This window comes from Poecilia mexicana, unplaced genomic scaffold, assembly GCF_051168715.1.
Source record: "Poecilia mexicana isolate PSO_F unplaced genomic scaffold, ASM5116871v1 scaffold_12, whole genome shotgun sequence".
Taxonomy (NCBI): domain Eukaryota; kingdom Metazoa; phylum Chordata; class Actinopteri; order Cyprinodontiformes; family Poeciliidae; genus Poecilia; species Poecilia mexicana.
In genome coordinates, this window is record NW_028263381.1 from 10,239,904 (window position 1) to 10,261,539 (window position 21,636).

At 37.0% G+C, this 21,636-nt stretch overlaps 4 protein-coding genes across 8 annotated transcripts in view; 3 read left to right on the forward strand and 1 right to left on the reverse strand.

Annotated features, from left to right (window-relative positions):
* Positions 1 to 2,814: 2,814 nt before the first annotated feature.
* brix1 (biogenesis of ribosomes BRX1) lies at positions 2,815 to 7,532 on the forward strand. The gene is made up of 10 exons (XM_014988578.2): positions 2,815 to 3,037; positions 3,699 to 3,810; positions 3,892 to 3,935; positions 4,004 to 4,074; positions 4,179 to 4,228; positions 4,317 to 4,390; positions 4,548 to 4,598; positions 6,374 to 6,475; positions 6,617 to 6,745; positions 7,058 to 7,532. Exons 1-10 carry the CDS (start codon positions 2,888 to 2,890, stop codon positions 7,304 to 7,306), a joined length of 1,032 nt encoding a protein of 343 aa, XP_014844064.2. The 5' UTR covers positions 2,815 to 2,887; the 3' UTR covers positions 7,307 to 7,532.
* Positions 7,385 to 10,545, reverse strand: rad1 (RAD1 homolog (S. pombe)). Its single transcript, XM_014988579.2, has 7 exons — positions 10,444 to 10,545; positions 9,729 to 9,930; positions 9,523 to 9,631; positions 9,261 to 9,418; positions 9,067 to 9,167; positions 8,699 to 8,797; positions 7,385 to 8,193 (listed from the first exon to the last, which is right to left on the reverse strand). Exons 2-7 carry the CDS (start codon positions 9,921 to 9,923, stop codon positions 8,016 to 8,018), a joined length of 840 nt encoding a protein of 279 aa, XP_014844065.1. The 5' UTR covers positions 9,924 to 9,930; positions 10,444 to 10,545; the 3' UTR covers positions 7,385 to 8,015.
* Positions 10,546 to 10,549: 4 nt separating this feature from the next.
* c21h18orf32 (chromosome 21 C18orf32 homolog) lies at positions 10,550 to 13,025 on the forward strand. 2 transcript variants are annotated; one of them, XM_014988582.2, is made up of 3 exons: positions 10,550 to 10,690; positions 11,862 to 12,060; positions 12,172 to 13,025. In XM_014988582.2, the coding sequence occupies exons 2-3, from the start codon at positions 11,884 to 11,886 to the stop codon at positions 12,235 to 12,237; spliced, it is 243 nt and encodes an 80-aa protein (XP_014844068.1). In that variant the 5' UTR covers positions 10,550 to 10,690; positions 11,862 to 11,883; the 3' UTR covers positions 12,238 to 13,025. The 2 variants fall into 2 exon arrangements, with proteins under 2 accessions (XP_014844068.1, XP_014844069.1); XM_014988583.2 differs by having other exon boundaries at positions 10,554 to 10,690; positions 11,849 to 12,060.
* A 723-nt stretch (positions 13,026 to 13,748) lies between these two features.
* The window catches only part of dym (dymeclin), a 51,820-nt gene continuing 43,932 nt past the window's right edge, over positions 13,749 to 21,636 (forward strand). For 2 of the 4 annotated variants that reach the window (XM_014988584.2, XM_088010898.1), the window contains exons 1-6: positions 13,749 to 13,973; positions 15,697 to 15,903; positions 18,067 to 18,119; positions 18,280 to 18,373; positions 19,035 to 19,171; positions 19,475 to 19,547. In XM_014988584.2, the coding sequence (XP_014844070.2) occupies positions 15,764 to 15,903; positions 18,067 to 18,119; positions 18,280 to 18,373; positions 19,035 to 19,171; positions 19,475 to 19,547 (497 nt within the window). In that variant the 5' untranslated portion in view covers positions 13,749 to 13,973; positions 15,697 to 15,763. Of the gene's footprint in view, positions 13,974 to 14,316; positions 14,499 to 15,696; positions 15,904 to 18,066; positions 18,120 to 18,279; positions 18,374 to 19,034; positions 19,172 to 19,474; positions 19,548 to 21,636 lie in introns of those variants that run through there. The other 2 variants (XM_014988585.2, XM_088010897.1) reach the window with 2 other exon arrangements.

Genomic DNA, 21,636 nt, shown 5'->3' on the forward strand with positions numbered 1-21,636 from the left:
GCACTCTTATCAACGTATGTCTCTCCATATAAAACGAGAAATTTCCCATGGGTCATATTCTAAGATGAAACCATAGTTTAAGATTCAGTTTAAGGTATCTTGGCAGCCAATGTGATTGTGATCTAGGTGATCTAGGAAATGTCACCATAATCCTGAAACCTCCAAACATAAAGGCTTGGGTTAACCTCAGAGTGAGCTTCCAGGAAACAAATGCAACTTGCCTACCATGTTGCACAGGTATCAGTGATAATAACTAATACATGTTACCATATGGAATCGGGTTGCAAGTGATGATGATGAAGAAAATAAACACCAGCATTTTATATGTTTTTTTATGTGTGTTTTGGGAAGGAGTGGCGTTTCACTGCAGTCTTTAAAAAATGTAAACACGCTCCCTATCTGTCGTCCTATCAGGGAACAGGCGTCCACGTTGGTATCAGAAAGGAAAACACACTTTAAAAAGCTCCCCTGTGGTAAACCAAGACAATTTGCCTGTGCTGCAATTATGCCCATTATGACCGAAGAAAAGGCTGCCGTCTTTATGCCGCAAGATCCTGGCTTTCTCTGCAAAACAAAAATAGTCATGTCTCCTCTGGGGGGGCGGGGGGGGAGGGGCACCACACGGTGCCTTCTTGGCGCTACCTTAGTAACTTTTGGTCGCTCTGAGTATGAACAAATATTGTAAAACGCACCATGAACATCTGAATGATGTGCTGTAAATCACTTTTTTATCCTTTTTCCTCTTTCCTCTCGCAGAGAGCTATAAAGATAGTTTGGTCTCCAAGTACGGTATATTAGGTCTGTGCAGAAAACCTGTCCTTGACTCTCTTTTCTATACTTTTTCATAAATGTGTAAACTGAAGAGTATTTTTTTAAGAGCTCACTCTACCTGTCTCTGTGTGATGAAAAAAGAAAGATGGGGCCTTTCAAAATGGAAGATACACGGTTGTTTTATTTTTCTGGGAACTAAAGTACCCCGCTCTCAGACATAGACATTGCTCATGCAAAAGTAAACAATGTCGAGGTGCATTTTGTTTCCAAGGAAACTCCAACACTGCTTTGGAGGGCACGGGGAGGAGATATGGAGGCAGATTCCTTCAGGGATCTTTGCATCCGATTATTGTCTGTCGCATGAAACTTCCTCAGAGCTTATTGTGTTCAATCTCTGGAAAAACACTCCTCAACAGATTTTCATGGGAGGGCACTGACGCAAATGCACACATGTGCATTCTTGCTGAACACTTCCAACGAAGGGGAATGGAAGTTTCTGGAGACATGCACAGTGTAGTATGGACTGGCCAAGCCCAGGTCTGCCTACTTAAAAGTGAAGCAAGTGCACATGGAGAGCACTTGTTGCAATACTGCTGTTGTTTTTCCACTATACTGATTCACTTTGCTTCCTTTTTTTAAAAGGAGAGGCCTCATCATGCACATGCAGCCGCTTTTTCAGTGAAAGAATACTCAAAAGTTTGTTGCGTTTGCCGTGGACTGTCCAATATTATTTGTGAACAAGGAGCCACCAGTATTCATGTTAATACAGCATCTTAAATAAATCCCGCTATCTGTGAGTAATCTACTTTTAGGCAGACTAACTGGTGGCTCTCTATCGGGATGGCCCAGGAAATCACTCCCCCTCCCGTTTTCAGTTCTACTTAGTTGCAACAATGTTACATAATATGGCCATCTGCTCTTGACATTGATTTAAAAGTCTCACTGTGTCTGCCCTGTGAGTGTCAGCAAACATTTGAACACAAGCGGCTTTGTTGATGCCCTTAATAGCATGTTTTTAATATCCAGAGCAATGATATACAAATACACGTTACCCCTCCTCCCCCCACTTTGACTTTGTTTCAATTTTTCACACATTTGAAATGTTTCTTAATGTTAACATTTTTCAAACATGTTGAAAAATGTTTGATGAGTTGATTACATGTAATCGCACACATACATATGTGTGTGTGTGTGTGTGTGTGTGTGTGTGTGTGTGTGTGTGTGTGTGTGTGTGTGTGTGTGTGTGTGTGTGTGTGTGTGTGAAACATATACAGAGAGAGAGAGAGATTTGGTGCAATACTCCGTGTCAATGAAACCAGCGTTCTGTGTCTGCGTTCATAGTGACATCTAGCGGGTGCTTTGAGCGAAACTCTGATTTGAGCGAAACTCAAACTGTACAGTTGGACTTTCGTGACATTTCACACCATTCCACCCAAGGAAAGGTCGGAACGACTATATCTTTAAAATCCCCAAAAGGTTTTAACATACAAAAAATCAAGGTGTATGAATATGTATGAATACTTTTAAAATCACTGCAGAGTGGCAGTTGCTTCAGTTAATCAAATGTTTGTTTGTTTTTTTTTAATGGGAGATAATAAAACTTTTGATCCTTTAGACATATGCAAAATATTATTCACTTTGGATCTGGGCACCTAAGCATATTTGTATTTAATGAGAAATAAAAGATAAATGTACGAAAAGGACAAAACACACAAAAAAGAGGACAACAGAGTATATCCATCATTAGAACTTGTTGGATCCATTTGTCTCTCTAATTAGCTTAAAATTTGATATTTCTAAAGACACGCTCTATTATAATTTAAAACCACCCTTGTTATGATCTCCTTAGCTGTAAGGTCAAAACATAAAGTCTGAAAGTTGCTGTCAGCTTGTTTAAATGCGAAGTCTGAGTGCAGACTGGTACGGTACGGAGCCATTTTCGCTCCGCTGGGGGTTTAAATACAAGAGTGAACTGATTGTCGGTGATTCACGCGATATTTGGGTTTTTGCCAGTCCCATGTCTTGGACAAGCCAGTTGGTGGCGGTACTGCTCTGTTACGCTGTTTGCCATCCATCGTTTACAAAAAGTAGAAGAAGAAGAAGATCTTGTACAAGCATGGCTGCGTTCAAAAGAAAACGTGGAGGAGATGGAGCCTCGGACAAAAAGGGGAAAAAGGGTAAATTTGTTGTAGATAAAGGCGAAACTCCGCCTGAAACCGAGCAGGAGACACAAAATGAAGTTACTGTCCCACCTCCGGTTTCTATGGTAAGTGATTAGCCTTGTTATTAGCCATTAAGCTAGCACCAGCTCTCATGTAGAATCCATTTTTATTTGTTAAAGAAGGTGATTAATGGTATTAATAGAAGACTTTAGCGTTTAATAAACCACTACAGACATATAACACAAGTGACCTTATCGACAGAAGGTGTTCCGTTAAACAAAGTTGTGAAAAGTAACAGATACCAAAAACAAGCGATTAAAAATGCGTTTTTTAGATTTCTTCATTCTCCATGATATGTTGGCAGTGAATGAAATCGTTAGCAATGACGTTATATTAATTTGGCAATGGTATTGCATTGGGAGACATATGAATGCACAAATCGTCAGCTGCTTTCACGATTTAAAGTTCCCCACAATGGAAAGACACTTAATTTTAACATTATTCAGGCCAAATTCTGTGAGTTTGATCCTTTATAGAAAGGCCCTATATGATTTCCAAAAAAAAGATCTTTGACGGTGTATAAATGTATTATTGATGGAATAAAAACTCCCATTAGCTGAATAATTAGTTCATATGCCAGATTGCTAACAGACATGCAGCTTGTAGTTATCAATCAGTGTGGTTTTAAAGTTGCCAGTGGCACTCCATGTCCATCTGCTTTTCCTGCAACTAGTTTGATATTGTGGGATAATCTTTCCTAAACAGGGCAAATGGACCAACAAGGAAAGAGTTCTTATCTTCTCCTCAAGAGGAATCAACTTCAGAACCAGGCACCTGATGGGAGACCTGAGGACCATGATGCCTCATTCAAAAGCAGGTCAGTGTTGAGGCATTCAGAGTTCTCTAGTGATGGAAACGCCTGAATGCCAAGATTAACTAACACAACGTTCTGTACCAGATACCAAAATGGACAGGAAGGACAAGCTGTTTGTTGTTAATGAGGTAAGTCTGTGTGAAGAGCAGAATTCCTCTCGTCTCGCAGCATAGCCTGACGTCTGTGTGCTTTTCAGGTGTGTGAAATCAAAAATTGCAACAAGTGCCTCTTTTTCGAGGCAAAGAAGAAGCAGGACCTGTACATGTGGTGAGGGTTTCTGTCTGTGGTACTTTTCCCCAAACTTTTAAGCTCGATTATTCCTTGGAAACCAAATATATTTTACGCCGAATCATTCTGTTTTCTTTTTGTAGGATCTCCAATTGTCCGCATGGACCTTCTGCAAAGTTTCTGGTTCAGAACAGTAGGTTGTTTCTCTCCTTCAGCTTGTAGGTGCAGAGGATGTTTGTGGTGTTGCAGATACTTGATAAATGTTATTGTTGCCCTCCCAGTTCATACGTTGGCTGAGCTCAAAATGACTGGAAACTGCCTGAAAGGATCCAGACCCCTGCTCTCATTTGATCCAGTGAGTATCACACAGGGAAAAGTTGCTGATTTGAAAATAAAAATGTATAATATTAACATGGAGGTATTTTGCCTCTGTTTTGTGCTCCGTGATCTGAATAATGAGCAGAGCTTTGGTTGCTGAAGTCTAAAACTTTCTATTTGTTTCCTTTTAACAGAAATTTGACAAAGAGCCCCAGTATGCTTTACTGAAGGAACTCTTCATCCAGGTATGTTTTCTGTTGTTAAAGCTTGAAAAGAAATCCCCCCCTACAGTGAAAATGTCTAATACAGGGTGGAATTTAGTGTGACTGGATTTTAAAGGTAGAAAAAGAAAGACAATGTATTTCTGGACTTAATTATATACATTGGTTTGCAAATTTCTCCATTTTATCCATCTGTCAGTTATTTTATTCCTTCTATCAGTCTGATAGTCTGTTCGCCCATTTATCAAATCAAAAATCAAATCAAATTTTATTTGTATAGCACATTTCAGCAGCAAGGCATTTCAAAGTGCTTTACATAATTAAAATAAAAAAAAACATCAGATAAAAACATCAAAAACATTGAAGACATCAAAACCTGCACTCTAATCCTAATTTAGCCATAAGCAACTCTAAACAGGTGGGTTTTAAGTTGAGATTTAAAGGCACCCAGTGTTTCAGCTGTTTTACAGTTTTCTGGAAGTTTGTTCCAAATCCGTGGTGCATAGAAACTGAATGCTGCTTCTCCTCGTTTGGTTCTGGTTCTGGGGATGCAGAGCAGACCAGAACCAGAAGATCTGAGGGGTCTAGATGGTTGGTACAGCAATAACGGATCTTTAATGTATTGTGGTGCTAAACCGTTCAGTGATTTATAAACTAACAACAGTATTTTAAAGTCTATTCTCTGAGCTACAGGGAGCCAGTGTAGGGACTTTAAAACTGGTGTTATGTGCTCTATCTTCCTGGTTCTAGTGAGAACGCGAGCAGCAGCGTTCTGGATCAGCTGCAGCTGGAGGATTGATTTATTAGTCAGACCTGTGAAGACGCTGTTGCAGTAATCAATGCGGCTAAAGATAAACACATGGATGAGTTTCTCTAGATCGTGCTGAGACATAAGTCCACTAATCCTGGAGATGTTCTTCAGGTGATAGCAGGCCGACTTTGTGACTGTCTCAATGTGGCTCTGAAGGTTCAGGTCAGAGTCCATCACTACTCCCAGGTTTCGGGCCTGATCGCTGGTTTTCAGTTGTAATAACTGAAGCTATGCATTTATTCTAGTTCGCTCCTCTTTAGGTCCAAATATAATAACTTCAGTTTTGTTTCTGTTCAGCTGGAGAAAGTTTTGGCACATCCACACATTTATCTGTTCTAAGCATCTGTTCAGTGATTGGATGGGTTCAGAGTCACCTGGTGACATCGTGATGTAGAGCTGTGTATCATCCGCGTAGTTATGATAGCTAATCCTATTTCCTGCTATAACCTGAGCCAGTGGGAGCATATAAATGTTGAAAAGAAGTGGTCCTAGGATTGAACCTTGGGGTACCCCACATGTGACCTTTGACCTCTCTGATGAGAAGTTTCCGATTGAAACAAAGAAATCCCTGTTCTTTATGTAAGATTCAAACCAGTGGAATCCAGTCATCTGTCCATTCCTTAATTTAATTTAATTTACTCCATCCATCCATCTATTTTTTTAATTCATTTTTTTTTCCAGTTTAGTTGTGTTTAGTTCTTAAGTCAATCAAACCTCCGTTGTTTTTGCAGGTTTTATATGTAAAGCAGACCGAGGCACAATATTTACTACATGTTTTTTTTTTCTTTTAAAAGAAATTAGCTTTGAAAGAGAAAAAAAAACATAAGTATGGAAAAGTCTTAAGATTTTGTCATGAAAAAAATGTTTAGCAAGTGGAACCTAAGCTACTAGGTAATTGAGGTGCTAAGCACTTAGCTCTTACCCAATGCATGTATTTTCAATGTTTGGAGAATTCTTTTCAGTTTCAAAGAAATGATCTTTCTTGTAGACATTTTCCACGCCTCACTACCATCCGAAGAGTCAGCCTTTTGTGGACCATGTCTACACTTTCTCCATCGCAGACAACAGAATATGGTTTAGAAACTACCAGGTGATCTTTCATCATATATCCTCCATGTTTTACACTCTTAAAGCACATTTTTAGCAGACACTTTTACACAAGGCAGAGTGTTTGTTTTTCTCTGGCTTTGATTTCCATTTATAATAATTCCTCTATTTTTTCCTCTTTCAGATAATTGAAGAGGACGCCTCTCTGGTGGAGATCGGCCCACGATTTGTTCTAAACCTCATAAAGATCTTCCAAGGAAGTTTTGGAGGGCCCACGCTATATGAAAATCCAAACTTCCGATCTCCAAACTTGGTAAAAAAAAAAAAAAAAAAATCATATTTAATCAAGTTTTTATCTTATTTTTACAGTCACATCCACCCTTTTGTATACAATCAATAAGCACCAACTTGTCAAACTGTGGTTTGAAAGTTATTACAGCAGAACTACTCAGTATCTAAATTTTCAGTGAGATCAGAATGAAACAAAAAGTGTGGAAGCTCTGGATGCTTGTGTGATATTCAGGGTGCTGCTTTTAAACAGGAAGTTTACGTTGCGCATGTAGCCATTGTTGTAATCCTGCATTTTTTATTTATTTATTCCCCACCATCCCCCACGCACCCACAGCACAGACGGGAGATCCGCCTGGCAGCCGCAGCCAAAGTGCGAGAGAAGCAGATGGTGAAAGAGATTCAGAAAATAAAGAGGCAAGATGCAAAGGAGGAGATCAACGACGACGTGACGGCTGACGTCTTTGTTACACCAGATGAACGGAAACCTGTTCACATTCAGACGGAGCCACCTGCGCCAAAAGTGGTGAAGAAGAACAAACACAAAGCTTTCAAAAGGGAGCGGATGCAGCGGGGACGCAGATGATTTGCTGCAGCCACAATCCAAATTTTTTTTTTCTTTCTTCTTTGTCGTGTTGTGTTCAGTGAAATGTGCAGAAACTAATTGGCAATTTAGAAATCTTTATTTTACAACACACCTTAAGTATTTACAGTCCTTTTTAATAAAAAAATAATACATGCTGTTAAATACACCAAACTTGATATAAATTGTTTTGTATGGAGAAAAAAAATAAAAATCATTTTCCGATATACTTTTAATGTGTACTCATTTTCCTCAGTGTACTCAGATGAGTCAAATATTTACTGTACAAAGAATCATGAACAGATACTTGTGAATCCCTGCATAAATGTTTCCGTATTAACACATTAAACATAAATGGAATTTACTCAACCCAGAACTTTTGAGTTTGACTTTGGCAAAACTCCATACAGGTACATGACAGGACTGAGTGAGCAATGATCTTCCACGTTTCAAGAAACACAAATAATTGCAATTGGCAAGTTAATTGTGCTAAAATTTTAAAATTGTATTACTCAATTGAAGTCTGAAGATTTTGTTGATGAAAACATGAAATATGAATTCCAATAGTTGACATTTTCAGCCTTTCAAGAAGACCAGAACTAAGGTTACCCATAGCTTTTCTATTCCCTGCTCAACCTTATATGGCTGCGTGATCAAATAGTCATTTGTCCCAGCTGAGCTTGAGGAGCTTAGGGTCACAACGAATCAGCTGTTACTCCTCCTCTACCTCTTCGTCAGGACAACAAAAATACTCCACAAAGCAGATCTGACCATTGTCATTCCTGACCAGGTACTGCAGAGAAAGAAGGCCCCTGCTGTCCGTCCTCACCGAGACTTTACAGGATATAGCCAAGGCTTTGGTGGACGGCTTTAGTAAGGACATCTTGTATCTGTCGCAGGAGGAAAACAAATCAAAAGTTGTATTAAGCGTTGCGAGATCCAGGGTGAGAATAAGCAAACTATAAATGACTGCAGATCATTTAGTTTACAGTTTTGGAAGCGCCTGAATGGAATTAAACGGTCTAAGGTTGAATTCATGGACTCTAGTGACATCTGGTGGTAAAAACAATGAACTACCTCTTATGTAACTGTAGTAGGATAAAACCGAAGGTGGGAACTGTGGAACTTTGTTCAATAATTGCTTTAATTAAAATGATAAAAATGCATTTTTAATTGTTGAACTTATGTAAACAAGTTTCACCAACTGCCTCAATTCGCTTCAAAAATATATTTTTGGTCCAAATGTTGGGCATTCCTTGGCCCTAGTTAAAATGACCACTCAGACCAGTATCCAAAATTTTAAGAAGCAAATGTGACTGTTGAATTATTTTTTTATTAGATGACCTCTTGCTTTTCTGTGGTGAATGAGAGTTTTCCACTGATGCCTGCACTCACCTGTTGGTTTGTGTTTTGTTGCACTGAAAAAGCTCCATCATGTCTGAATCCTTGGAGTAATCATAATGAGCATTTCCAGAGTTTCCAAATGTGGACAACCTGTAGAGTTGAAATGAAAAATAACAGTTTTTAAAGGTAATAAGGAGTACAACGAGAAACGATATTGAGGTTATTGTGTAGGGGAATACACATAATACAGGGAACTAAATTTTACTACAGAATAATTCCTAATAAATTAGTGATAGATTTTACATTGCATTACTTGCCTCAACAGTTGAAATGTGAATTATTGGAAAGGTTTTTTTCCGTTTCATTTTTACTGCACTATCATGAACCATGGAACACTTTAAAAACTTCACACAGCCCACCTGAAGTACGGCTGGCTGGGGGACATGGTGATCTGCAGCACCTCGCTGGTCATGTCCAGTTCAGAAAAGGCTTCCTTTAGACTCTCTGACTGAAGAATGACCTTTGAAAGTAGACAGAAACACAAATTTACTCATACATGTTCTATGAGGAGTCAAGAAATGCTGTTTTTTTGAAGAATAAAAACCAGATGAACCTTGTTTGTGACATTGGAACTGGAGAACTCAAAATCAATTGGGTCTTCTGGTTCTTGTGTGTTAATTTTGCAGACAGTCACTACACCACCCTCCTCCAGGAACAATGTCAGAGGATGACCATGCCCCATGTAGCACATCCGCAGAGCCGTTGATGCTCCTGAAACAAGGTATGAGGTAAAAAAACAAAAACGTGTAGAATAGGGGTCATACATTTAGTTTTTTTTTAATTATTATTTTCCAGTCATGTCTCTGAGTTTTCACCTGCTGCTGTGCTTCCTCCAAAGATATTCAGGCAGTCGAGCAGAACAGTAAGATTAATTTGAAAAATAACCATATCTTCTTTTAATGTGTACTCTTGAAAGATATCTGCCTGAAAGAATTTAAGAAGAAAGAGTGAATCTTTCAAATGTAAACACAGAAAAAACTTTTTTTTTTTTTTGCTTCTCTAAATGCTTGATAAAAATGACCTGAATGAAGGCATTGGCTTGCATGCATTTGCAGTCCTCCACTGTGACCTTCAGGCCGTTTGCTGTCGCTGTGAAGACGGCGTGGTCCTTGCAGGTGATGGCTTTCAGGATGTTGGAGAGATTGCGAGCGTTATCCAAATTGGCTACCAGAACATACTGTTCATCTTGACTTTGAGATTGCGTGGACAGAGGCATTGTGGGGCTGGAAAACAAACAAACAAACAAAAAAGGCACAAAATAAATGAATATATTTGTTAACACTTGCAACACAAATGCACATAATAGACCACATGATCTCATATATTGTCAGCTTTTGTGATTGGTACCATAATTTTTGGTTAATTTCAGTTTTTTTTTTAGTTTCCTGGACATTTCCTTCCTGCGTAATTCTCCTCAATAAAAAATTGTAATAAAAACAAAAATGTTTAGCTTAATGAACAGGTGAATTAAAAATGCAACATAAAATTTCGGTTATTAATGTTTATGATTTACTACAAAAGTTAAGCATCATAGGTCGTCCTAGATTTTTGTAGGAAAGGTGTATCATACCCAATTAAATTATTGTTTTCCGTTTGCTAGCTAGTATGCTTAGTCATTAAAAATATGTCACTGTGTAACAATTACAAAACAAAACACCGCTGCGACGTTAACTTGCAGACATTATATTTTCCAAAATACAGCGCATGACATAAGAAGACAAATATGTAGAACTTACAAGCAATCATCAGTCACTCACAAAGTTAGAAGTCTGCAGAAAAAACAACAAACGTTTTAAAGAAATACCAACGCGCCCGCTGGCGAGTAGTTTCCGCTTTCGTCATCCACCTCTAACGGAAGTAGGATTGGTGTTCGAACATCACGTTCCAGAGAGTTCGCTCAGTCGCAACAAATTTACAGATATTCACGCTTACTTCGCCGACAGTACTTGACAACACCAGTGTTTTAGTATTTGACTTATACAGGTAAGAGTTTTTACTTTTAATTAGGAGGGAATCTTTGGTAGCCCTTAGCCTTTTAATGTATCTCGTTTACCACAGAGTTAACCCCGGAAGCTAACGTCTCCTAGCCACCGGGTACATTCTTAGGGTTAAAATAACTATAAACAGTTTAAAATGAAGGTTTTTCCGCTCCTTTTTTTTTTTTTTTTACCAGCGTGACTTACGTTAAACGGGCTGTTATGAATTTAAGTCATTAAACCCCATGATAAATCCTTTATACACATAGCACAGCTATGTGTATGTCAGTTATCGTTAAAGTTTTTTTTTGTTGTGAACGAAAAAAAATAAATAAATAAATGTAATGTAGCAAACAGACCCAAGTCGTGTTATCTTATGTTGAGCCGAACTCAATTCGGTTTATTCAGCTTAATCTAATTAATTGTAGTACATTTAAATTGGAACTTGGTCACTTTTTTCATCAGGATATACAGTAAGTCTTTTTAAATGGGCCTAAGCTAAATGACTACGTCTCAAAAAACATTGAAAAATTACTTGTAATGGCTTAGATATTATCTCATCTGCTTAACCACTGCCTATTTAGGGGATGAGCTGGTCTCTAAGCAAATTTGTTAAAGTTTTACCTTCATCATTGATATTTAACAAATACAGATTTAACTGTATACTGAAAACTGTATTCTAAAAAGGTGCTTAAGCTCTGTGAAAACAAGCAGCATGCAATCTGTGAATACATTTTAACCCGTGTAGGTTACTTCATAGATTATATCGTAAAGCTTTGGCATGTCATCAAACTGGCTTTTTAACATAAAATGTGTTAGATGTCTTTATCGGAAATGGGGAGAAAAAAAAATGCTTATTAAAGAAAGATAACTTGTCTCATTTTGTTGCCCACTGTCAGAGGAGTTGCTGCTTTTACAGATGAGACAATGACATTTAATAAAACTATGTAGCCTTAAAACTAGAACTCACTGTATGAGTAAAATTAATCTTATATATAAAACAACTTCAAAGCACAATGAAAGATGATCCATTGTTGTAAACTGTCATTGTAATCAGGCTTAGAAATGTCTGTCCTTTACTTACCTTACTCAGTTTAAATTGGTGAAATATTTCATTGAATATCAAGTTAGTAACTTGTACTTTTTGTCCTTTTCTCTCCCTTAGGTTCTTTGTCTAGTCCACCTGTGTGAACCACAACCATGGTGTGCATTCCCTGCATTGTGATTCCTGTCCTGTTGTGGGTGTATAAGAGGTTCCTGGAACCCATCATCTATCCTGTTATTTCACCCTTCATTAATGCGTTCTGGAACAAAAAAGCTGTGACGGATACAAACACTGATCAGAAAGGCAGCGAAAATAGTAATGGGACTTACAAGGTAAGAATTTAGTGAACTATTTTAAGGTTCACTAAATCGTTAAAGTAAAAATTAACCTTGTGTTATATTTATTAACTGCCTCACTTACAAAAACAAATTTCTGTGTTTCAGCCTCAAAGCAATGGTGAGGTGACTGCAAATGGAGCTACTATAGCCGCTGATAAGAAGACAGACTGAATGCTGCCACTACTTCCTATTAACAATGACTACAAATATTCCTATGGTATCATTTAAAGAAAACATTCAGTCTTTTTCAAATAATGTGACTATAAAGCTATTCGAAGCTTGTTTTTAGTTTTTCTTTCATCTGGCTGAGGTAGCTTCATTGTGTATTCTGTTTTTTTTTTTTATTGCTGTTCGAATGAAACAGATTAAAGCACTTTAATGAAACTAAGGATGAAAGAAAGCTTTCAAATACAGTAAATGCATATTTATTTCAAGCCTGGACTGCCACTTTAACTACTCTACCTTTCTGCAGAAATTGCTGCAAAGACATCACAGCATAGATTCATTTATAGAAATAAAATGGTTGTTGTAGTGATGTTTCTCAAAACTGGCTAAATATCGATCCTCCTTTTTTAGCTGATTGTAATCGATTGTCCATTTTCAAAGTGTAAAGAAAATAAAAGTTATTTATATGGAAGACATTTGTTCCTTTAAACATACTTTGAGCATATGGTTTTCTTACAAATAAGATATGAATCCAGTCTAGTTGTAATAAATAAAAGCTGATTCGTCATTCAATAAAAAAAAAATTAGCATTGTGGTTTGGTGACAATATTTGATGCAAATTATTTAAAAAAAGCTAATAACATTTTGATAAATATATTTTCTGAACAAGTGCTATAAAGCATAAAAGAACCAGATTGTAAATGTTTTGTTGGTAACCATTTGTGTTCATAGTTATTAAAAAGAAATGTACAGTACTTTTTGATTTGAATTTAAATAAAAATGAATTAAAGCAATGACTGACTTACTAGACATCATTGTCATAAATCACAATTATTGCATTTCCTGCAAAACTGTATATTCTATTTTAAGATGTTATTGTGAAAACTTTTCAGTTCAGTCTGCTAAAAAGCTTATGTATTATGTCTGTTACACTAATGACACAATTTATAATCAAAATGTAGAGATTGAATTTCTGTTCCCACTTGAATTAGTCACTTTGTAGAACTGCGTTTCACTCTACGTTTTGCTGCATGTGGACATCTACTGACAAATGATTGAAAATGAAGAAAAGCCTTTCTGCAAGATGATATTAGTGTGTATTACTGTGGGGATGCTGTGTTCAGGGCTATATAAGCATTTTGCAGGAAGCCCTAAATGTTACATCATGGTGTCATCTAAACAGATAATCTCCTTCCTTCTGTATGCATAAAACCATCTGCGAAGGCCAAAAATATTTAAGATTGAATTTTGAGTGGACTCTGTTACTAATAAGGTGTATATTTAGGAGAGAACGAGGCATATGAGATCATTAAGTTTTCTTTAAAATAGATATACACTTTCCATTACATTACGTTTAGTACAAATTCAAAACGTTAAAGGAAAAAGAAATTGATTTGTTTATGTTATATTGAAGAAATGTTGACATATAAATCTTAAAAGCAGAACATTCGTTAAACAGAAACCCGCATCTGTTTACGAACGGTCGACGTCACGTACGTAGAGATTATCACTCATATTTCGTCATTACGCAATGGGTTGCGACGTGGAAAACATGGAGGAAAAGGGTACGTAGAGTTAGGCTAGCAGTGTAAATGACTTTGTAATTTCAAGTGTTTTCCTCTTTTGAAATAAACGCGGTAAACAGCCGGCATAAAACCGCTTCTTCCCGGGGAAGCTCTTGGTCATTAACGCCGCTGGAAGCCAAGAGGAGCCAAAGAAGCTGCGAGAAGCTTTTGTGACAGGTAAGCTGAGCTGTCAGCTGATTGCAAACAACCAGTGAACGTTAGCGTTCTCCTCAATAATAATTCACTAACTAGCTGTAAAATGTTCTCATCAATCATAAACTAACCCCTGTGTGTCTCTCTCAGTGCTGTTTGACACCAGTTTCCTTTGCTTAGCGTCAGAGATGTTGAGGCACTCCTCAATTCCTTCAGTTAAAGCCAGAAAATTGCTAACATTAACCAGACTCACTCATAAGTGTGAACAGAAATAACGCTTGAATACGTTGCAAACTTCACGTTTGCCAGTATATTTATTAATGAACCGCTATGTGCAATGTCTGTTTTAGTTTATTGCGGTGACTGAACATTGCTATGTACATATGATGTACTGCACCTGTTTGCAAAAGGCGTGTTATTAAAGGACAACTCAGAACGTCCTGGTTGATAAGACGCTATCCTGTTGCGAGTGTCTTCTGTGACTAAATGACCAGCTGCACTGACGTGTTTGCATAGTAAACCGAGAATAAGAAGATTTGGAAATTTGCAGTGAGTACATACACAGACTTCTGAGTGATTGTAGCTTTTGATATTTATGAATTGATGACCTGCCTGTTCAGGTAAGTGTAGTCTAATTTCGTTTTGTCTTCTTGTTCGGTGAAGAACAGTTATAATGACAATACCGGTGTATTGCGTGATTTCTGTGCTCCAAGTTACTTTACAGATTGCATGAACTAAGTTAATACATGCTGTTTTCTTACGGTCCAGTTGTAGAGTTGAATGCAAACACATATTCCATTTTTGACTATTACTAAATTCAATGCAATATAATTTAAGTGCTCAGTATCAGTTGGTAAGATATTTATTCATGGAGTTCTAATGCATAAACATTTTCTCTATGTTGATTTTCTTGTAGAATCCTTTTGATAATTATCACAATATGGTTTCAAATTAAAAGTTCAGTTTCTAGCAAAGGTTCTGTTTCAATATGAATTTAAAGAACAAATAAATATTAATTAATTAAACAATAATAACTGCTGCATTTTATTTTGAAAAAAATATCACAAACTATACACCAAATACCTTTCAGAATTGTTGAATTTTATAGATTAATATTGACACCTTCTCTATAGGAAACGTATTGATGCACAAATTTGAAGTGTGAATATGTCTGGGTGCCACCAGGAAGTGAAGCAGATCAAGTCCATGCTGATATTTGCAGTCTCTTCTTTACCTTGTAGAAATGCTTAAATAATGGTGGCCCCATGGACTACCTGTTAAGGCCAAAGGCCTAACCTTACATTCTTATTGGTATTTTCTGTTTCTCATTAAATTATCGAAATAGTTTTATTTTATTTCCCAGCACTGCATCTTCTCATTCTGTGAGCTCATTGTTAACACCAACAGGAAGTGGGTTTAAGTCAACTGACAAATGGCACTCCTCTGGTCATCACAAACTTTGAAATACTATGAATTATATTGAGCAATGCAGGATTGCAGAACCAGTTGTATGACAGAGGAAAAGGCGTTCAGCAGAATGAGTCTGCAGTTTGTAGCAGAGAAGAGACACCAGTTCATTATCTGTTGTCTCGCTGACCAAAGAAGTACATTGATCAGTAGAATACGATGCAGGTATTGCCAAGTTATGAACGGTTGGTAAAAACTTTGCTTGTATTTAAAGCACTGAACTTATACAGCGCACTTGTTTAGCACAGAATTATAATCTGATTTGATTCGTTTGCTATAGGATTTGGCTCATGCCCAGAAAATAAGGACTGAAGATCAACAGGTGTGGCTGGAAGAAGCCTGGAAATATGGGAGCGAACACCAGCCAGGTTACTGACTTGTCCGAAAACACCAGCCTGAAGGCACTGGTGGGCACAGCGTCCATATCTGAAAACGACCCCTTTTGGAATCAGCTCATCTCCTTCACCTTTATCAGTCCTACAAACAGGTAAAAAAAAAAAAAAAAAAACAGAAACAAAGAAACATTCAGAGTATTATAAAAATTGTGTTGAAAATGTTCTGTCTTTCTCTTTGCCATTTCTGTTTGTGTGCTGCTGAAAAGCAATGGACTGCTTTTTATTCATTAAAAAGTTGTGTATTTAAAATGTTGACACTAATTTCTTCCCAGTAAGCTGATAGTGAGAATAACATGAAGCCAGTGTCTAAGTGTACATGTTTTCCTGTCTAGCGAAGGAACTAGTCAGTCTTTGTCATAGTGACATGAGCGCATCTTTCTAACTTGGGAACTTATTCAAAAATTCTTTGTAATTATACTTGCATAATGGCTTGGTATAAAAAATGTAATAATGTTTTAGCTATGGAACAAGTATTTATTTCATTCCTTTCCATGCTTTTGGAACACAGTGACAAAGTCCTTCAAATTTGTACCCAGGATGCTTCGTAAACTTTGAGAAATGTTTGCAGATCTCGACCGAGTAATGATCTAACTGGGTCTCTGATAAGATTCTGATTCTTGTTAACTGTTAACATGCAGGCCCCTTATTAAAAAGTTAATGAACATGAGACATGCATTCCTGTTTATGTTTGCTAGCTAACTTTGTTTCTATACATAGTTGTACATTGAGCCATTTGAGGATTTGTTTGTCATTCGGTGGAGTGGTTCTCTTTCAGGTGTATGGGTGAATTCACAGGATGTACTTGAGACAGGATGAGGGTAAATCAGCTGTGATCTGTTGTAGCAAACTGTTGGTAACAGATTCCTTAAGTCTTTTAGGATAATCCTGCATGGATCAGCCTTGATCCATTTAGTTAATTTAGGTTGCTTAGAGTCCTGGTTATTACGTCAAAGTGAAATGATGTCTAAAGGAAGAAATTGGCATTCTTAGAAAATTGCATGCTGCCTGAATTTGTTGTAACTCAGACTTTACTTAGTGTTGTCACTCATACAGTGTCTAAGCCTTTTCAGATTTATTTGGTTTTTATGTTTTAGTAACACCTAAATGTTTTGAATACTCAAACAAATGTTGAGAATCAGACAAAGATAGCACGAGACAATGTAAATAACAGTTTTCAGCTGATGTTTTAATTTATTATAGAAAACCATACAAACAAATCTGGGGCTATGTAGAAAACCTTGGCACATTCTTATTGAATAATTGTTTTTATTCACCCAAATTGTGGGGTTCAAAGTTGGACTTGCTGGAGTCTACTTGGGCTCCAGCTGCAGGACCCAAGAGTGCTTTAGCAGTAGATCAGAAACTAATAGCTGGTCACTTCTCTTCTGGCATAAAATAAACTGCAGGCTTATTTTAACTGACCTACGTCCTGTAGTCTCAAAGCAACCCCAGACCATCACATTGACACTCGTATGTTTGACTTGTGCACAACGTTCTTTATGTAAAGTGTAACTTTTGGAGCAGCTTCCAAAAAGTTCAAATTCGCCCTCATCAGTCCACAGAATATTTTTTTCCAAAAGTTTTGGGGATCATCAAGATTTCTATAAAGTGTTTTTGTTTTTGTTGTTGTTGTTGCATCTGCCATGAAAGCCATTTTTTGCCAAGGTCTCTTCCTTATCTTTGGATACAAACCTTAGCTTTAGATGTTTTTCTGGGTTCTTTTGCGATTGATGTTCATCATAAAGTTTTTTTCCCCTTAATAAATTAAGTTTATCTTTCTCTGATATTAAACAATGTTTGATTTAAAACATTGAGACCTGAGAGAAAGGAAAAATATCTCCAAGACGGGAAGAACTTGCACTCTAATACTGAAAACATTTGTTATTACACATACTGTAAAACAAGCAACATACTTCACTTCCTCCAGAACAGTTGTGATTAGCATTCGGCTGGGTGAATGGTGAAGAAATGAAGGTTCTCCTGAAGTGGCCCCTCCTGCATCTTCTCCTTGAAGGAAATGGGCTAGATGTATATGACACCCTTTTAGATTTACTTAAGCAGCATCATGGAGTAACCAAAACAATGTTTTACACTCGGAGACAGGGAAATGCAAAACATCTTTTTAAATGTGACTAATCAGCTGTTTATTTCAGAAAGAAAAGTGTTCAGGATGTAACCTTCGTAAAATATTATGCTCTAACAGAGTCTAGCTTTAATAAAATCTTTTTGTTCTTCTTCGTTTTTAAATTTCACAGTGGAGACTCGAAGTTACTTGAAGAGGCTGTCGTCCCACTGGCCAAGACTCTCAGTATGTTGGATGTTTACCTCACAGTTGCATTTTTTTTTATGCTGAGAAAATGAACAATTTATATGAATTTCATCTTTGTGTACTACTGCAAAGTAATTTTGTGATTACATTTTTTATGGTATATATATATATATATATATATAATTTTTTTTTTCTTCAGTTCAAAACAATCCCAGAACAGGAAACTTTGGTGCTCTTGTGAGAGTTTTTCTGGGCAGAACCAAGGAGCTGAAAATTTCTACAGAATGCCAGGAGTGAGTATGAGAGTATGTCTGAGTAAAAAAAAAAAAGAAACTTGTCTCATTGCTTTAAAGATAACAGGGAATAAGAACACCATTGTTGTTTTCTATGAGAAAAATGCTAATATTGTGTATAAAAACTCCACAGTTACTAACCAAGCACCATTTTTATGTGGATTATTGATGCTCAAGTAATTTAAAGCTTAAGGTAACTCAAAGCTTAAGCTTTTTATTCTTATCTTCCTCAAATTCTTTTTGAAGCAACTGTAAATTGTGGACTATAACAAGAAAACTGATTCAGTTTCAGTCTGTCTTTTAGATCATTTCTGTTCCACTCCTTTTACATTTTTCATTATCTATGTTTTATGTGAACATCTGTGCAACATCTGTGTTTTGACTTATTAGCTTTGTTGAAATAAACTTTGTGTTAATCATTTTATCCCACATACCACCTGTTTATCCTGCTGCCCTCTAGCAGGCGCTACAGACCCGTTAGGAACAGGGCAAACAGACTCATGGACAGTCTGTTTGATTCTCGCTCATGTCACTCCTGTTGCCTGTTTTTCCTCATCCTGATGCAAAATTTCTCTGCTTAAACTTAAGTATTAAATAAATATATGGATAAAATGAACTGCAGAATATTGTGATTCGTTTTTGTTTTGTCTTTCTGCCACAGTCAATTATTCATCTGGCAGGCGCATAATGCACTGTTCATGATTCGCTGCCTGGTGAAGGTTTTCATCAGAGAGATGAGTGAGGAGGAGCTGCTGCAACAGTTCTCCTTCCAGGAGAGGGCGCCAGGCTCCTGTGGAGGTGAGCTCCATCAGACTGAGCTGTAGATGGGGAGATAACGATTTTAAAAAAAAAAAAAGTATTAGTTTAAGCTATATTGTTATAACAATCTAAGGAAAGCAGTGATTATGAATCAAAGAATGTATCGATAACATAACTGTGAATATTTTTTTTTTTACATTCAGTTGCATTTAAACATTCTTAAGGGAATTTTGTTCACTGGGATTTATGTTGAACAAAAACTCAGATGTGCACGTGTTCCCTCTATTGCTTCATATGGTGGTTTGATTTAAGTAGTTATTTAATTAGAAATTATTGTTTTAGAAGCCGGGAGCGAGGACCTCCTGGAGGAGCTGTTGTTGAATCTCGTTCACCTGATTGTTGAAGTGCCCCTGCTGTAAGTATATAATCGAGCATGTGAGGATGTAAGTGTCGGAGAAACATTTGTCTGTATTGCATACTTTATAATTATAAGTGACAGTATCCTCTAGTGCTCTGAAGTAGCCCTTCTAGATAATTATCATTATTAACAGATTTGTAACTTTAAATGGTAAGTTTGAGGTGCGACTATAGAAGTATTTTGAAAATTTCTCTTTAAACTAGTAATAATTCTTTTTTGTCACTGATGTGTCTTTAGTCCTGTCCTTGATCCTTCACTTCTTATAGCTTAAGAAAATAAAAACCATTGTTGTTCATGCAGGCTTTGCACCAGCAAGCTAGAGGTAAAAGATGGGAACAAAATAAATTGTGAAATAAAAAGAAAAGGAAATTATATGTGAGAAACATCTGAAGGCAAAGAGAAAGTGATGTAGCGGTGCAGCGAAAAAGCTTGAAGTGAAAGTTCATGAACGTTTCCAGTGAGTGGGAGAGAAGAGAACATAATGTTTGAAAAATAAAATCAGCCTTTACTCCCACTGGGCAGAGCACACACTAACTCTCTGAATTAATGAGGGAATATTTCAGTGAGTGGGTGGCTCATCAATGGGTGAATTATTTGACTGACAGTCTACAAGACATACAGGGAGACTACAGCTCTGTGCACATCTCCTTTGCTCTCCACAGGGGCTTGTTAGCCATGTCAAACCAGTTCACACAAACTGGCCGACATTTGGTATTTCCTCAATACTGCAATGTCCACTTTTTTTCTAATCTCATGTCTGTACTGGGTCAATTTTGACAATGTCTTCTGTCTAACTCATTTCTTTTCAATGCCTCTTATTCACTATTATTTTTTCTTTCAGTTGTCTTTGGACATCAAAACCTGGCTCTTGTATAAATGCATTCAGCATTCCAACATTATTCATTGTTTCAAGCTTAAAGGCTCCCTGTTTTTCTTCCCTTCGCCACTTTGTGGCTGTCAGCCCATTTCCTCCGTACGTGCTGCTGCTTTGGGAATCGGGCCATTCTTTTGGTGTAGTCTGTCCAAATCTCCAGCAGACTTCTGCACCTTTTGTGTCATTGTTTCACATGAGAGATGGTTGGCTCTTTTTTTCAGTCTAATATAGAGCAAGCAGAAACAGTTGATCAAATACTGGCTTATTGATCGGTACAAAAAATAACATTTTATTATCCATTTACTGGTGGGTTCCCTGTAAATTATTGCTTAGTCAATGGAAAAACATGCAGTGTAATGGAGGAACATATAAGCATAAAGTTTATATTTAAAAACAATATTTTGTTCAAGCAGACTATGTAGAAGTTTGTCAGGTCTTTAAGTTTAAGAACTACTTTATTTCTTTTTAAATCTTGACAAGTTTCCTATTTATATTTGTTTGATGTTCTCATTTGATAAGGGAAATGTGTTTCTTATTTCATTTCTTTCTTTGGATGCAAGCATCATTTTCTTGTTTGGTTGTGAAGAGCTCATTTTTGTTGAATTATGTGGAGTTAATAGTTTAAATTGACTTTTACGCTTTTATATTTGTTATTGGCATAATTAGCACAGTTAGCACAACTAAATGCAAATATTCCTTCAGAATGTAGAGTCTCATCTTAACTCTGAGATTCCCAAAAGGCTTGCAAATATTTCTAAATGTAGCATGTTAAGTAGTTGACAGGATCTGAAAGCTCAAAAGAATAAAACGGCAACTTTTCTTTCAGATGTTCAGTCTGCTGGTGTCTTCCTAAGATGGCTCCAGGTCAATTTGCACCTTTGCCAGCTGTGTGAAACCTCTGTAAAGCAGACACATACGGATGTCCTGTCAGCCATTCAGTTTCCTTTTAAATAGGTTTTGGCATTCTCCAACTTTACTTTGGCACTGAAAATAGCTTTCACTCATCTTCCTTCAGTAACAACTTCAACACTAAAGAGTGTTATAGTGATCAGGTGGAGATTACATATGGTTTGCTCAGCGATTTGAAAAAGAAATCTAAGTCTCCTGTGAACCACTCAAGTGTCATGGCTGACTGTTGTCTGCAAAGCTTAATACCAGATGATTCCACTAACCAGGTGATTTTTGCGAATGGTAATCATCTCCGAAACTCTG

Excerpts from the sequence above, each read along its gene's own strand:
- c21h18orf32 (XM_014988582.2), top strand. The coding sequence starts at position 11,884 with ATGGTGTGCATTCCCTGCATTGTGATTCCTGTCCTGTTGTGGGTGTAT. Across the intron at positions 12,061-12,171 it reads ATAGTAATGGGACTTACAAG|CCTCAAAGCAATGGTGAGGT; the intron begins GTAAGAATTTAG and ends TCTGTGTTTCAG.
- brix1 (XM_014988578.2), top strand. The coding sequence starts at position 2,888 with ATGGCTGCGTTCAAAAGAAAACGTGGAGGAGATGGAGCCTCGGACAAA. Across the intron at positions 3,811-3,891 it reads GATGCCTCATTCAAAAGCAG|ATACCAAAATGGACAGGAAG; the intron begins GTCAGTGTTGAG and ends GTTCTGTACCAG. Across the intron at positions 4,075-4,178 it reads AAGCAGGACCTGTACATGTG|GATCTCCAATTGTCCGCATG; the intron begins GTGAGGGTTTCT and ends TTCTTTTTGTAG.
- rad1 (XM_014988579.2), bottom strand. The coding sequence starts at position 9,923 with ATGCCTCTGTCCACGCAATCTCAAAGTCAAGATGAACAGTATGTTCTG. Across the intron at positions 9,419-9,522 it reads TGGAGGAAGCACAGCAGCAG|GAGCATCAACGGCTCTGCGG; the intron begins GTGAAAACTCAG and ends ACCTTGTTTCAG. Across the intron at positions 9,168-9,260 it reads GTTCCAATGTCACAAACAAG|GTCATTCTTCAGTCAGAGAG; the intron begins GTTCATCTGGTT and ends CTACTTTCAAAG.